This window comes from Dendropsophus ebraccatus, chromosome 9 (genome assembly GCF_027789765.1).
Source record: "Dendropsophus ebraccatus isolate aDenEbr1 chromosome 9, aDenEbr1.pat, whole genome shotgun sequence".
Classification (NCBI taxonomy): domain Eukaryota; kingdom Metazoa; phylum Chordata; class Amphibia; order Anura; family Hylidae; genus Dendropsophus; species Dendropsophus ebraccatus.
Window position 1 is genome coordinate 41109119 of NC_091462.1, and position 16950 is coordinate 41126068.

The following is a 16950-nucleotide window of genomic DNA, read 5'->3' on the forward strand; positions in this document are numbered from 1 at the left end:
CTGGAGAATGTTGTCCTGGTGCGATATGGGGTCCTTCATATCCAGAAGCGCTGGGTCCGCTCCATGGCTGCTAAATATTAGGGCGCTATTACTACTTCTGATATTTTCGGATTGTGCCACAAGCTACAGTAGCTCAGGCAGCGAGGGACCGGAAGAGGGGGTGCTGGTATAAAAGTTATCCCCGTACAGGTGGTGACCTTTATCCAGCAGTGGGAAGATCAGTTCCCGAACGATCTCCCCACTAACTCCGAGGATGGGGGGGGGGCATCTGGGGGCTGGATTTGGGTGTCCCTTCCTTCATACACTCTAAGTGCACGTGCACACTGCGGAATGGCGAAGGATAACCCTTTGTGCATTCCGCAGCTGGCACCCACCGGCAGACTGATGCGGGCGCGCGTCTCCGTCTGTGTCATAGACTCCATTCTATGCACGGGCGGATTCCGCTCTCCGTCAAATGTGTTAATTCTTTGGATGGACGATGGAATCCGCCCAAGCATAACATGGAGTCTATGACACGGGTGGAGACGCGCGCCTGCATCAGTCCGCCGGTGGGTGCCAGCTGCAGAATGCACAAAGGGTTATCCTTCGCCATTCCGCAGTGTGCACGTACCCTAAATCTGTAAGTGTACCCTGAGGTACTCTCACAGAGTTTGTAGAATTTCACGCGATACCGTGATCTCTTATTGGGACGGTACTGGCGGAAAAGACGTGTCTGGGGGGCAGCATACGCTACGCTACCCCCAGACACGTCATTGGATGATGAGGATGAATGGAGGAACAAAGGACCCCCCATTCATCCTCACTGGCTGTTTCGGTGTCGGAGGCAATAATAGCGTATGCGTCCGACACCGAAAACACCCTGGGGGCCATCTTTATACGGGGACTAGTATATGGGGTATGTAGTGGTGTAGTGTCAAACTATTCCGTGTAGTGTAATGGTGTTTTTTACATGTTTTTTTAACATTTAGTATAAAAAAAAAAACTACGCCAAGAAAGGAGTTGCTGATAAATGCCGCACTTATGTGCGGCACTTATAAGCAGACCGTGGCTGTAGGATATAGGAAAAAAACACTCTACGCCAAAAAGGAGGAGTTGCTGATCAGCGGCGCACTTACGTGCGATGCTGATCAACACTCAGCGGCGATAGGGTGCGGAAAATAGAAAAAAAAAAAATTGGGAAAAAAATAAATAAATAAATAAATCTTTCTTCAACCCTATAGCTACTGATATGTGTATTATATACACTTATCAGCCTCTAGGGGGCAGTAGAACGCCAATTCCGGAAAAAGCCGAAGTTTGACGACGCTGGAGCCGATGATTACCGATGGGGACCGCCGGAAAAAGACGAAGACGCCGACGAAGACAATGACGCGTTCGGAACCCGGAAGTCGCGTTCGGAACCCGGAAGACGCGATCGGGACGCTGGATCCGGTGAGTATGGGTCAATACCTGCTCTGGACACCTCAGCTACCTAGCTGAGGTGTCCACAGCAGGTATTTAACCCTTTCATGGGGTACTTATATCGCCGTGATCGGCCGGCCAGGTCCCGGCGATCGGGACGTGGCACCGTGGCCACCGTTACTTTTAACAGTAATGGCGGTCGGTGTCGTCCTCGGACAGCACCGACCGCCATTGCTTTCCGGGCCATCGGGTCACCGATGACCCGGAAAGCTTCCGATCGCCGCTATTGGCTGATCTGAATTGATCAGCCTATAGCGGCGATCGTCAGCACGGGAGGGGTTAATCACCCCCCGTGCCGACAAGCAGGGATGGCCTGCTATACATTATAGCAGGCCATCTTCCCCGATCGCTGCGTGTGTACACGCAGCGATCGGGGAAACCGCGGGCGTAAATGTACGCCCGTTTGCGTTAAGGCACGGGTTTTGGGGGCGTACACTTACGCCCGCGGTCGTTAAGGGGTTAATTGCCAACTGCAATCAACTATGCAATGCAAGAGAAGGGCACAAACCTAGAGGAACCTAGAATCAGATCTGCAGAAATCTAGCTTACTGTATTCTACAACATTAGGTCAGCTGATCAGGTCTGGACAACTTTAATTGAAAGATCTACATCCATATTTATGTGAGCCTGATGAAAGTACAAGTATGCATAAGTTTGTATATATAACTGGCATACTTAGTAACAGTATTCATTTCTGCTTAAAGGGAAATAGGCCGATACGTCCCTAAAGAGCACAGGGTGCCGGGCATGAAGGTACCTCTCTTACCTTCATCCACTTTTCCCCTTTTTTATGTACTTTGTACTTTACCCATATGCCAATGAGGGCATATGGTGGGCTGGGGGCAAGACTACCGCCCTCAGTGCACTGACCCCTTCTAATGAGAGGCCAGAGTGACGTCACTGTAGTCTTGCTAAAAACTGCACGAAACCGGCGCAGATGAAACTTACCTTCATCCTCAGCGTCCCTTGTGCTATAGGGACATATCTGCAGTTAGGAGACTTCTAAGTTTCCCTTTAAAAGGGCCAAGAACTGAGTCATGGCTCAATTGGTCAGTTGTGGCAGATGTGCCAAAATATTGATACCCTTGTATCAAACCCCCTGCAGCTTACTGCTAAAATGAACCAGGGGGCTACCAGACGTGCCTAAAACAGTCCAGCAAATTCTACTGCACATGGAGCTCTGAAACAGACGGATGGTCACTGCACCTCTGCTAACCAACCAGAAAAGGCTTCAATTTTTAGGGTATAATCTGCTTCATCGGATAAATGGACTTTAGCATATCAGGCCAGAAATGTCCAAAAACAAACATCCTGAAACCAGTGCTGGAACACCACAAGCTGGTGGTGGCAGCATTATTGACCGGGGGATGTTCTTGGGGCATTCTCTGGGCCACTCATCCATGTTGAAGACACTGTCACCCAAACATGCTGATTCACCTATTTAGAGTGGATGAGATTTTTCAGCAAGATAATGCAACATGCCATATTGCTAGAAGTAGGAAAGTCTTTTAGACGGCACTTCTGTGTCTATGGGTGGTGCTCGCAGTAAGAAAAAAAAATTCAAAGATATAGTAAAAGTTCAATCTCGGCACTCACCATAATGCTTCATAATTTTTATTGTAGAAAAAAAAAAACCATCACAAGCTACAATAGCAACAGGCCGAAACGTTCTGTTGCTATTGTATCTTGTGATGGATTTTTTTCCAACAATAAAAATTATAAAGCATTATGGTGAGTGCCGAGACTAAACTTTTACTATATTGCTAGAAGTATCTGATATTGGAAGAGCATGAACAAAACTTCCAAGTGCCACCCTTGCCCCCTAATTCTCCAGATTTAAACCCACTTGAGCATCTGTGAGACCTCCTCAGTCATCACATTAACTCCATAAATCTCTGCCCCCCCCACCCTCTAGCAGCTGTTAAAGGGGTAGTTCAAAAAGAAAAATCTTTTAAATCAATTGGTGCCAGAGATTTGTAATTTAGTTCTATTAAAAAATCTTCCAGTCTTTAAAAAAATCTTACAGTGCTTAGCAGTTGCTGTATGTCCTGCAGGAAGTGGTAATCTTTCCAGTCTGGAGAGCAGTAGAGGTTTTCTATGGGTATTTGCTACTGCTCTGGACAGTTCCTGACATGGACAGAGGTGGCAGCAAAGAGCACTGTGTCAGACTGGAGAGAACACACCACTTCCTGCAGGACATATAGCAGCTGATAAGTACTGGAAGAGAAGGTTTTTTTTTTTTTTTAAATAGAAGTAAACTTAAGTGCCAGAGATTTGTAAAGAAATCTGCAAACTGCTCTGAGACACTGTACTATACTGAGTACGATATGTACTTTTACTGGTTTTTATACCAATTAACAAGCTTTTTATACTTTTTACCACCATCCATTGTGGAGAACAGTACATATCAGTGTTTTTGTATTATTGCATCATGTGTACGGGCCCCACTGGTGGGAGCATCCTGTTATCTGAATTATCCAGCCAGCAGCTATCTCCTGACAGCACAAGCTACCCCTATAAGTGGGGTTATATGCATAAAGCCCAAGGGCATCCAAGGTGACAGTATAACACAAGGCACAACAGTATTACACAAGGCACCATGCTCCTGGCATTTTTGTGTATTTCTCCTATCTCCTTTGGATAATAGCGGTATATGAATACGATCATGGAACTTTCCAGATACTTATGATAACCAGTGTGTAAAAAAAACCCATGATAAAAGTATACACGGAGCAGACGCTTTGTTTCGATACAGTCTAGTGTTTATTGTATGTTATGGAAGGTACACTTGAATTTCAAAAAGTTAAAACATATAAAAGTGGTTAAAGGGAAAAAACAATGTATCAACATTTGATAAATGCATAAGAATGTTTTATCATACCATATAGCAGGGTACAATGGTAATGTTAATGCCAACGTAGCATTGTGGAAATTAGTCTAAAAAAAGTTATACTATGCTTTTTACAAACAACATTTGCTGCTGCTGTTTAAAATACCAGGGAGGAGTTTTCTGTATGGAGAAATGTTCCTTAGCTTTTTTTTTTTTTTTTTGTTCGGATATAAAGAGAGATGCATTGGGGCGGAGGGGGAAGAAACGAATGATGCAATTACTTCACAGAAATCACAGAATCACCTGTCCAAACCGGTATCGATAAGAACATAAAAGGTACAGATTATAATTCTCCCTATATGAAATAATTTACACACAAATGTATGTCACCTATACCACCATCTAAAATAATCACTAAATACAGGTTTCTGAAATAAACAAGCAATAGTTTGCATGATCAAATATCAAAACAGCCAAAAAGTAGTGTTTGTGTTTTTTGTCCCTCTATTCTTGATTCTTTGCATGTAACTGTCCAGAAACAAAAAACTTTTTTTTTTTTTTAATATATTTTTGTTATAGTTTTTTTTTTTTTGTCGATTTTATTTATTTATTTCTCTTTAATATTGTAGTGAAGTGCAACCAACCAAGCTTATCTGGTAGTACGACTGCATAAAGAAACCACTGGTCAAAATACAATGGAATGGGGAAAGAGAGTTTTTAAGTCACAAAACCGTTTTTTTTTTTCTTTTCCAAACCATTTAAGCAAAAATACTCCACAGTTTTCAGAAGATGATGGCGAGCCGATACATACTTGTGCCAAGGTTTTCATGGAGCAAATATTTATGCGGAGGATGTGACACTCTGTTTGTAAACTGCGTGGTAGGCGTTTCTCAGTAAGACGTATGGGAAACAAGACTCCAGCAAGTCCATGGTCAGGAATGGCGACTCTTGCACAATCTGTTTTTGTTGGGAAATATAAATAGGTCAATGTAACATACAAACAGAAGCATTATAAAGAAGACTGCTGATTTCTTTTCTCATTTTATAAATAGGAAGACTTCAGTTACCTGAACAGACCCTTATTTACATGATGTCTGCCTGGCGATCAGCTGATCAATGTGAGCTCAGCATGTGTGAACCCCAGAATTTAGATGTTAGAAAAAAAAATGTTTGAAATGTCAAAAGTTTTAATTAGTCAGGGTCTGTGTTTTTAGACCATGATCAGGAAAACGAGTTGGGAGAAGTCTGCATGCAGCGTGTTCTCTCTTTGCTCTGTGTTATACGACTTGGATAGCCGCATAATGTAAGTCTATGGGCAGTCCAGGTCAGACAGACACAGAGCAGGGAGTAGCACGGATCTCTCACACTCGTTCTGCTGATTGCCGTGTGAACACTCAGGGGGAGATTTATCAAACATGGTGTAAAGTGAAACTGGCTCAGTTGCCCCTAGCAACCAATCAGATTCCACCTTTTATTCCTCAGACTCTTTGGAAAATGAAACGTAGAATCTGATTGGTTGCTAGGGGCAACTGAGCCAGTTTCACTTTACACCATGCTTGATAAATCTCCCCCTCAGACTCCAACCAATCAAAACTTTTGACATGTCTCTGTAGTGTCAACATTTTTTCTAATAGACACTTTTTAAACATTTATCAACAATTTAATGTGATACTACACACATATGGATGATCATGTAACAGCTAAGACACATTGAGGGAGATTTATCAAACGTGGTGTAAAGTGAAACTGGCTCAGTTGCTCCTAGCAACCAATCAGATTCCAGCTTTCATTCCTCACAGACTCTTTGGAAAATGAAAGGTGGAATCTGATTGGTTGTTAGGGGCAACTAAGCCAGTTTCACTTTACAACATGTTTGATAAATTTCCTCCTGAATACTTTTTGTGCCGATCTGGCAAAACCACATTGGATGACAACTATGCCAGATCAAAAAATGATCCATGGATCATTTTTTTGAACTATTGCAACCATGTGAACCCATACAGAAGTCAAGTGCCATAGCCCATTGTCAGCCTGAGGCTGGGATACCTGAAGCATTGCATCCAGTGTTCAGATTTACCAGCCACATGTGAACCTGGTCTATGGAGCATTGTAGGGTCTGTGAGATCTGACACAAATCCTGGGAACATTAGAAATTGGGCCACAATTCCTTGACAATACAATGGCAGGATCTAACCAGAATTCCTTCTACTTACTAACTTAAATGATTTACAGCGACAAACACAGAAGCAATATGTCAGATCATTGCTTCTCAGCTTACCATATCTAGCAGCAGATAAACAGATTCCCTGTTTCTTGTAGTTGTTTTATCTGTCTCTTGGCCAATTTTCAGCAAGCTGGAAGATGCAAGCTGTGGGAAAAACAAAGATTATGGAATTATGTCCTCAGAATCCCAGATATTGTCACAAGCAGATATCGGGTCTGAAATTCTGCCATAAGCCACTGCTGCGGTACATAACCCCATAAGAATCCAGCTGACCTCCCAAACTCTGCATTAGAGAAGACCAAGACATTTTAGAAAATGGATGCAAACCAATGTTTACAAGGAAGCAGAAAGTTCCTACAGATTCATTCTCTCCATATCCAATTATTAAAAATCACTAAACAAAAACTAGAAGGATAAGCACAAAAAGATAAAACCCTCCAAAAGGACAAGATATACGTACAGCCAAGAATTCTTTAAGACGATCTTCAATGCTCCCTTTGTGAATAGTAAACAAGGCTGCGGCAATCTGGTTGATGGCCTTTGCCAGGCAATGGATGTTATTGCAGTGACCTAAGGACCAAAGGCACACGGGTAAGACTGTGCACAGCTGTCGGGTATTTCAGCACAGCTTGCTGGATTACTGGATATCAGCAGGATAACATTACAATACCTTCTATGGCCGGGCTGTATTGTGACATGACGTTACTGGCCAGGGTTGGCAAAGAAACGGCCACAAACACCATGAGAAGACAGGCAATTTTGTATTCCTCCTCTGGGCTGATCGTTTCTGGCGGGAATCAAAAGGAAAATATTTAAAGCGTGGTGCCATGTCTGCCACATTATAAATTCCTATTAAGAGTAATAAGAGATTCCAGTATCTACTGCAATGAGTAGTTTGCACGTAATCTGACAACACACAAGGGTTTTTCTAAGCATATAAAGTCTACGAAAAAAAACAACAACACTTTTTGGTGGTGTGATATATATATTTAGGTCTCAATTTCACACTAGCCATGGCTGACATTTACCCAATTTCTGCAGCTCGCCTGTAAGCTTTGCTGTGTAGACTGGGATATGATTAGCAGAGAACAACTGATTACCAGGCATTTTAATGGAACTACTGTAGTCAGTCACTGGCCGCAGTGATGATGGGTACTAGGGATGGTCCGAACCTGGTTCGGTTTGGGTTCGTACAAACCCGAACCCTCGGAAATGATTCCCGCTGTCTGCCCGCTCCGTGGAGAGGGTGGATACAGCGGGAGGATCGCCTGAAAAACTGGGATACAGCCATAACCATAGGCTGTATCCCAGTTTTCCAGGGGGTCCTCCCGCTGTATTCACCCGCTGCACGGAGCGGGCAGACAGCGGGAATCTGATGCCGAGCGTTCGGGTTCATACTAACCCGAACCTCGGCAGATTTGGACCATCCCTAATGGGTACCAAAAAGTAAGACTATGCAAACCAAGCTTTTTAAATTGTTTAAAGAAAGTCCACAAGTATGAGCTCAAAAATGAAACAGAAGTAATATTGCAGCATAGATGTCTTTAGAGTTTCGCAAAATGACAGTATATGACAATAGGCCCACTGAGACGAATGTGCATGTCTTGGATACACAATCGGTATGCAAACATATACAGTAAACGTGAACATAGCCTAATGCTCTATTATTGCAGCTGCCATAAATCACATATAATCTGCTGCAATGTGCATATAGACAACAAAGATTGTTAAGAAATAAAGAGCTAAAAATGTGAAAAGAATTATATATAAAAAATAAATATTGCTATGCTGATCAAAATACATCAAGTATGTTGTTTTAAAGAAAACCCTTCACTGTGAATCTGGGTAATAAAAGCCAGATCTGCGCCATCGCTGCCTCCGTCTCATTCATGGTTTATAATGATTACAATGTGGCTTCAACCACAAACAGATAAACTCCTGATGAAAACTAATAAAACTGAAAAACCACAAAGCCAACCAAAGGTTTCTAAATACTGAACCAATGTGTCTGTTTAGAAAGTAAAAATAAAATCTTAATAGAAATGGGGGGGGGGGAGAAAACAACAGGTTAATGCTTTACCCCCTACTTTATCAGTGTGGTTATGCATGTATAAGAGAGAGTACATGCATACCAGATTTCTGAGATGACAATGCCACAACCAGGGCTGGGTCTATTTCACATGGCAAGCCGGCCGCTGACGACAGTTCATATACATTCATTGCAACCTACAAAGAAAAGGTGAAGCAAAAAGTTTTAGGGTACTTTATTCTGCAATAGAAGTAAACTTTTAGCTATAATAATCTCACAATACTACTCGGTACCGAACTCCATTGGTCTTTATCTGTATAAATAATGGCCCCAAGCCTTTATATATATTCAAGGGTTTAAGTCTACAAGCAAGACTGGTCATAGGGACATGATGCACAATATTCCTTAGAATTATAGGTCAAGGTTTTGAAACTCTTCAGATTACAGAAGTTAAATTAGGAAGTTATTCCCAATTTGTCCTGGGCATCTAACTGGTGGAGCCTCCACCAATCCCTCCCCAGAATGAATGGTGCACACCACGCATATGTGGCCAGTGCTTCATTCATTCTCTAAAGCAGTACCTCTTAAACTTTTTCTACTGGAGCCTCACCCAACAGACCAAGGCAATGCCTGGGCCTCGCCAGACTGACCAAGAGGGTTCCTGGGCCTCATTATCTGTGGTGAAAGTCCATTTAAAAGGTGAAAATAATGCTAGGACTGCCTTACACCTATCTTCCAAGCTCTAGATACTAATAAAGTTCAAAATAAATTAATAATGTTATTAAAATGGAGATCTTTGCAAACAGAAAAAGGACTAAGCAGATCATAGTTACTTTTGTGAAAACTGGCTCCCCAGCTGGACCTCACCAACAACTAGGGGGCGCCTCACTGTTTGAGAAGCACTGCTCTAAAAGGGTTCCCTAACATTGCCAAGTGCTGAACTTGGGAATGATTGGTGGTCCATTAAATAAAGAACGCTGGCTGGGCATGCATAGTGGGCACCATTCATTCAGAGGACAATTTTGTCTTGTTCTCTAATCAGTATGGGGGCTCCAGTGGTTGGATCCCTAGTGATCAGGTACACATACATGAATGGTACCAGACTTTACAGGTCCTAAGAATGTATATATATGAGCACAGCAAGAGAACATTCACAGAGAAAGCTCTAACAGTGCCAGGTTGAATTAAATTTTTTTTTCTTCATTTTTTTTACCTTCATGTCAGTCTCCCTTGGAATGTGATCCTTGAAGTCTTCAACAGAACTTACAAGGAAAGGAATGTGGTAAGATAAGACCTGAAATCAGAATTGAAGATCAAGTTAGAATACCTGGCATCAGCAGATAAGACATTTACTGTAAATTTAATAAGTAGGTGATTCCAATGATCAAGTAGAATACCAGACATGGTTTGACAGAACAAAAAGCATAGAGAAGAGGGCGGTCTGAGGTTCTCAAAACACATCACAAAACTGATGGAAGATTAAAGCGTCTTGCAAAGCCGTGAAATGCAGGATATTCTTTATATTTCTATTGCTCTGCCTGTAGGTGACGTGGCCCAGAACCAAGGGGCTGTAGCACGGGTGTTGTTGGGCTGCTGTATCACCTTCCCTGATAACCCTCTTCTCTGTCATATGGAAAATGGTCTTGATTTTTATAGATTTTTCCTACAATTGTGACATTGGAGTTCTAATGCATCATCCTTTTCACTCTTTTCACCAGTTGTCAGTCACCCAAAGACTCATTCACATTAAGAAGATGAACGCATTGGTTTAAGTGAATAAGTAAGACTGATTCCTGGTGGGTTTAGCTTTTTACGCCGTTTGACTATGTTGCTGGAGTGGTATTGATCCATTTTCAGATGACCACAAATGGCTTTCCCCAATCCTGGACCTATCCAATAACCATTGCAAAGAGAACACCGGGCACCGCTACCGATCAGCTGTTCTGCAAGGCTTCCATGACCAGATCAATACTGTGAATGAGCAGGAAGTAGTCCATTCTGTTCGTGCCAGGTTAATGCAGTGGTGGAACCTAAAGTCGAACCACGTAATAGTAGAAAATTAAGGCATGTACTGTGTCCTGTTAAAGGGGTACTCTGGAGACTGAGGCAATTTTTTTTTTTATTTGCCAAGACAATTACTTTGTAATATACTTTTTTTTTTAAATATTTTTTAATACATCTTGGATGGCAGCGACACGGCCCCTCTGCTTTGTTCCTACACTGCCAAACAGCGCTATCACTATTCAGAGCAAGGAGTTTGTTCCTTAGTGGACTGTATTCTAATAATACAGTGCACCGATGTGGGGTGTGAGGGGCGAGGCTGCCCGACATCACGGTGCCAGCAGTCACTGCAGTCACTTCCAGCACAGAGCGGTGATAGCAGTCACTGCTGCCACTGTAGAGGCTGCCGGCACCACGACTGTGCCGGGCAGCCTTGTGGCCTCTTACTGCTGCCACTAACCGTAAGTGCATATGTATATAAAAATATAATTTATTTTTATAACAACGTTATCCCTTTAACAGGATTGTATGTGTTGAGCCTTTAACATGAAGTAATACGTGCAGGTATTGTGGAGATTAACAGATTCCTCATAGGTTTAACTGGGCTTGAATATCTGATGCAATGACATGGCAGAGGGAAAGCCTTCAAGAAGCTGAACAATGGCATCCTAGCATGAACATTATCACAAGCATTCTTCTTCACACTTCACAGACTGTAATATGTAAGAGGATGAGTCAGATCAGAACAGCTGAGGCATCAAAAGACGTCTGTTCTGCTTCTGATATATGTGAGACAGACGAGCGCAGTACATAATTATACACCGGCCCATAGTGAACAATCTCAATCAGAGATCAAGAGCGCAACGTGTCTCCCACAGCAAGACTAAGCATGCTTTATTTTTATTATTATTATTATTATTATTATTATTAAGTAGGTTCATCTCTATCCTGGTTCATATAAAAACAGCTCTTGTGTTCCCACAGTGAGTTACCTGTATGGGGTCCTTGTTGCCCATTTACAGTGCATGGAAATGATAGGAGATGTCAGCTATCAACCATTCACCTCTATAGGTTGGGGCACTGACTTCGGCCCCCATGAACAGTAGAAATTGGGATTAAACATATAGGACCTTCATCCTTCCTATTATACTTTCATAAATTATAAATTGACCAAAGCAATAAAAGAAAGAAACAGAAGACAGAATGCTTACATCTCTGAGGGCTTCCTGTGCAAGTGAGCGGAAGGACAATATAACGCCAATGATGGTCATCCTCTTCAAGACACTGTCTACAGCTAGAACAAAAAGGAGAATACCATTCTAAGTGCAGGAAGAAATATTACACTGTGACACCTGAAAATTGCGTACTGCAAAAATACATAGAGGTTACATTATATAGATGCAAATGTTACTTAGATGCATGAGTTACTGCAAAGTCCTTGAGCTGCAATGCAGATTAGGGTTATGTTCACACAACGTATCTTTCGTAAAAGTACAGCCGTTGTTGTGATCAGCAACAATGGCTGTACTTTTTACAAAAAGATGCGTTACCCTGTCTTCTATGGGATCCCGTCCGGAGCATATACACATAGTATACGCTCCGGCCAGGATCCCTAGCGGCCCCGCAAAGAACGGACATGTCAGTTTTCTGCGGCCGCAGAAAACCCTGTCAGTGCACACTATGGAGCGTGCGGCTACATAGTGTGCATTGGGGAGTTCTGATGCGGGCGTGCACGGAGGCACTTGCATCAGAACTCTGCGGCTGCAAAGATCATCTGGCCGGTACTGCAGTACCAGCCTGGATGATCATTTTAGAGACCGGCCATTCCGTGACGGCCGGTCTCTTACGTTGTGTGAACATAGCTTGGAACTGCATAAAGGCTGGTTTCACACTGGCTACACTTTTCGCAAAAGAAAAAAACAAACGCTGTGGTAAAAACGCAGCTGCCAGATGTTAGCTGTTAGTTAGAAATTTTATGAAATGCCATACATACTTTCATTTTTATTTTTCCAAACCGCAGCATGGTGAGGGTTTGGCATTTTATTCTGCAAACTGTGGTGTTTCTCTCTCAGAGTTCAATGGAATTTCTTCAGTTTGTCTCAAAAAACCCCAAAAGGCCAATCACACGTAGTCTAATAAACGCCCCCCCCCCCCCAAAAAAAAAAAAATGGGGAAGAATAAAGCTGCAGAGCCTAATAACCCAACCATACAGGACTGGATCCACTCCTCCATCATGATGGTCACTTACAGGACAGTCTTTTGAACAGTGCAGCCATTTGTTCGGGTTTGTCGAAGCTCGTCCTCATTTGTGTCAGCACTTCAACATTTTCCACCACAAGTTTCTGCAAAGTAAAAGCATTAAACTGGTTAATATAAAATTGTTTAATAATTGCAAAAAAAAAAAAAAAGACTGATCCTTTTTGGCACCATTCACAACATGGCGGTGTAAGGCAGACAATACCTTTGTGGCTGAGCATTTTAGCAACTCTCCGCATAACACGATTTTCATGAATGCCAGAGAAAAAAAAGAAATCACAACATTTCACCACTTGTGCACATGTCTGTGGCATGACCTCTGTGGGATCGTCATGCATATAAAGCCAGACAGACATTTTAACAGACTGCCTACAGGCAGAGAGCGAGCCACCTATACTAGATTATATGCTCTTCAGTTGATAGATTATGTAGAAATAAATATGTGCACAGAAGAAAGGAGATATGTAGCCAAAAAAGAGAGCATCTTGGCCCAGGTCCTAGACTTTGCTTCTGAAATATTGTCTATTTCTCTTTACCAAGGAGTAAAGAGGAGAAATCAACTTTTAGGAAAGCATGGTGGCCCACAGCATACAGGCATGAGGAAAGCATGGTGGCCCACAGCGCACAGACATGAGAAAAGTATGGCTGCCCACAGGCATGAGGAAAGCATGAAGGCCAACAGCCTACAGGCATGAGGAAAGCATGGCGGCCAACAGCGTATAGGCATGAGGAAAGCATGGCGGCCAACAGCGTATAGGCATGAGGAAAGCATGGCGGCCAACAGCGTATAGGCATGAGGAAAGCATGGCGGCCCACAGCCTACAGGAATAAGGAAAGCAGGGTGGCCCACAGCATACAGGCATGAGGAAAGCATGGTGGCCCACAGCGCACAGACATGAGAAAAGTATGGCTGCCCACAGGCATGAGGAAAGCATGAAGGCCAACAGCCTACAGGCATGAGGAAAGCATGGCGGCCAACAGCGTATAGGCATGAGGAAAGCATGGCGGCCAACAGCGTATAGGCATGAGGAAAGCATGGCGGCCAACAGCGTATAGGCATGAGGAAAGCATGGCGGCCAACAGCGTATAGGCATGAGGAAAGCATGGCGGCCAACAGCGTATAGGCATGAGGAAAGCATGGCGGCCCACAGCCTACAGGAATAAGGAAAGCAGGGTGGCCCACAGTGTACACGTATGAGGAATGCATGGCGGCCCACAGCGTATAGGCATGAGGAAAGCATGATTATCTGCCAAATCGACCTAATCAGACCTAAAATAGCAATGTGCGGCCAACGATTCAACAGTTTACACCACCTGTGACATTCCCGGTCTTCACCTGTTCTCTGCTTCCTCTTCGGGCCTGCACGCTACACAGGCCGCTCTGAAGCTGCAGCGCATGGGACAGAGGAGGAAGCAAAGAGCAGGAGAAGACCGGGAATGTAGACAGGTGATGTGAACTGTTTGGGCAAGACTGCACGGACACCACTAACAATGTCTGTGCAGCCCTTGGTTAACGATTATTGGGCCTTGTGATAGGTCCAGTAAACAAGCACTGATATAGCAGATCGTTTACAGTATTGATTGGGCCGCCATTGGCTCGGGTAATAGGATCCTTACAGGCAATACTGCAGAGGTGAAAAATATGCAAATGGACCCCTTCCAGAAGAGAGCCGAATGTCTGGTGCCAACTATTGGAGGTAGGATTACTGCCAACAATACTTAGGGCCCTATTCCACCGAACGATTATCGTTCGCATAATCGTTAACCATTAACGATTTTAAACGACCGCTATTGCGAAAGACCTGAAAACGTTCACTCATTTCCATGGAACAATAATCGTTACTTATGATCGTATTTGCGATCGTTTTTCTTCGCTATTGCGTTCGTATCTACTGCGAGCGACCGAACGACGTCTTATTCAATGTGAACGATTTGCGGACGTTTTGCGAACGAGCAACGATAAAAATAGGTCCAGGTCTTATAAAGCGATCAACGATTTCCCGTTCAGTCGTTAATCGTTAACTGCATTTCAACCGAACGATTATCGTTTAGATTCGAGCGATTTAACGATAATCTGAACGATAATCGTCTGGTGGAATAGAGCCCTTAGTGACTTCATCCTTCTCGGCCGACAGGACATGGGTCACTGAAGGGACAGTAGCTTTCTATTTTGCATGTGAGCTGTGGTTTAGTGTCCAGATCTTTAAACAATAGGTTAGAGCTAAGACCGCATCTTACAGCTGTCCATGTGCACAATATATGAGAACAGAGAAGGATCTGTCACCAGACCAAACCGCTTTGGATAAAACTACACCAGTGAGTGCAAGAACCTGGAATGACAACATCTGTATATAGGTGCAATACCTTGAGTTCAGCCACTTGGGAAGAAATATGCCACATGAGACTTTCACTAAGAAACTTCATGCCGTAGGGTCCCAGCAGCTCGGAGAGGGCTCTCATTTCTGTGGAATTACCAGAACACAATGTTTATGATCAGAATATACAACTTCAGCAACCACAAACGCTTGGACAAGTCGTCCTGAATAAGAAAAAATGCTTAGTGGTAAAATGAGCGCTACATGTACAGTACAGAGTTTATAAAAAGATATATATACATAAAACCTGTGTAGGAATAGGTGGGGGCAGACATATTTCTAGATATCCGGTCTGTAAGATAGTTGTTGGAGACTACACTGGAAGAAATAAATATACATGTCCTCTGCTGGCCTCTGCTCTCGTCTCTCCATGCTAACAATGATGAAGGTGGTTCTGTATGCGTACAGGTCCGCTGCAATGTGGGGACATCATTACATACATTCAGCCATCAACATTGTGAAATAGCTTTTCAATATACTGATGACCCAGCATCCTGCTGCTGTGCTGTGAGATCTCTATACAACCTGGTACTGAGTGAAGTTAATATAATAAGGAGCAATATACAACGTCTGTCCATGGACACGCATGAGAGCCTCTCCTGGATGTCAGACAGCAGTCTTATTTAGATGTCCTGAAGAGGCCTGTGCAAATTCACAGCAGGATAGATTGTACATTATTAGAAGCCAGATGAGCCTAAGAATACAAGAATACTCGTATTCTACTCCTCATCCTCAATCTCAGTCCAAGAAACAAAGATCTGGGCTGTTTTCTGAGTCACGGCAGCGACAATCTGTGTAGTCTCCTGTACTTTCCTATACAGAAATAGACATGTATGCCACGCTGTACATATAATTACAGGAGCTAATAGCTGCCATATGCCACTGTGTGCATTCGATGGCGCTATATTAAGGAATATGCATACCTCCAACAGACCGTAAAAGCAATAGCTTACATTTATCAGATATTTATCTGGCACGCCATCAGACAGGATAACCATCAGACAGCATGGACCATAATCGCAGAGGGGGTCACCTGTTTAGACTCGGACACTGTGATGACAAACTTTTTGATCAGTTGGGGTCTGGGTGCTCTCACCCTCATTAATTGCTTGACAGACATGGAAGCAAACAGCTTCAGCCCATCACTCTCCGGCTCACTGCTTTATTCAACTCCTCCAACAAGTTAGAGCAGCAAGCAATGGAAATTAAACAATCAGCAGTGGGCTCCTCCAGTACACCTACTTTTTTTTTTGCAAAAACAGCACCACCCCTGTGCTCAGGTTGTGTGTGGTAACACAATTCAGCTCCATTTACTTTAATGGAACTGAGCTGCAAAACCCACATCAAAAGTGAGAACAAGAGTGGTGCTGTTTCTGTAAGCGGCCATGTTTTCTACACCTGGATAACCCCTTTAGGGTGCATTCACACGCACCCTTAATGTGATATCAATGGCACCAGGCAGACCTATGGACAAATGCAATAGTTGTATAGATCAGGGATTTCCCTACACAATAATTTTCCTCAGAGAAGCACCTCTTCCTTCCTCTACTGAAACAGCATTTCCATCCAGCTGAACATTCCATGATATTGAAGGCACAAGCTGTTGTCTACTAATCCTCCAACCTAACGTCACTCACCAGATATGTCCGAGTATTCCTCAGCATTGAAGGTTAGCTCATTCTCAGTAGGCAGATTTACAAAGGCTTTCATTGCTGGAAAATAAGCTATATGACCGTTGCTAACTTGCCTCAATAGTGTTTCCAAATACCTGAAA

General features: G+C 43.2%; 1 protein-coding gene across 2 annotated transcripts in view; it reads right to left on the minus strand.

Moving 5' to 3' along the window:
- Positions 1–4201: 4201 nt before the first annotated feature.
- The window catches only part of NCKAP1 (NCK associated protein 1), a 77590-nt gene continuing 64841 nt past the window's right edge, over positions 4202–16950 (minus strand). For both annotated transcript variants that reach the window (XM_069983063.1, XM_069983064.1), the window contains exons 22-31: positions 16814–16944; positions 15166–15263; positions 12794–12887; positions 11757–11839; positions 9758–9838; positions 8648–8741; positions 7186–7302; positions 6976–7085; positions 6570–6659; positions 4202–5248 (exon numbers count right to left, since the gene is read on the minus strand). In XM_069983063.1, coding sequence (XP_069839164.1) covers positions 5132–5248; positions 6570–6659; positions 6976–7085; positions 7186–7302; positions 8648–8741; positions 9758–9838; positions 11757–11839; positions 12794–12887; positions 15166–15263; positions 16814–16944 — 1015 coding nt within the window. In that variant the 3' untranslated portion in view covers positions 4202–5131. The remainder of the gene's footprint in view (positions 5249–6569; positions 6660–6975; positions 7086–7185; positions 7303–8647; positions 8742–9757; positions 9839–11756; positions 11840–12793; positions 12888–15165; positions 15264–16813; positions 16945–16950) is intronic.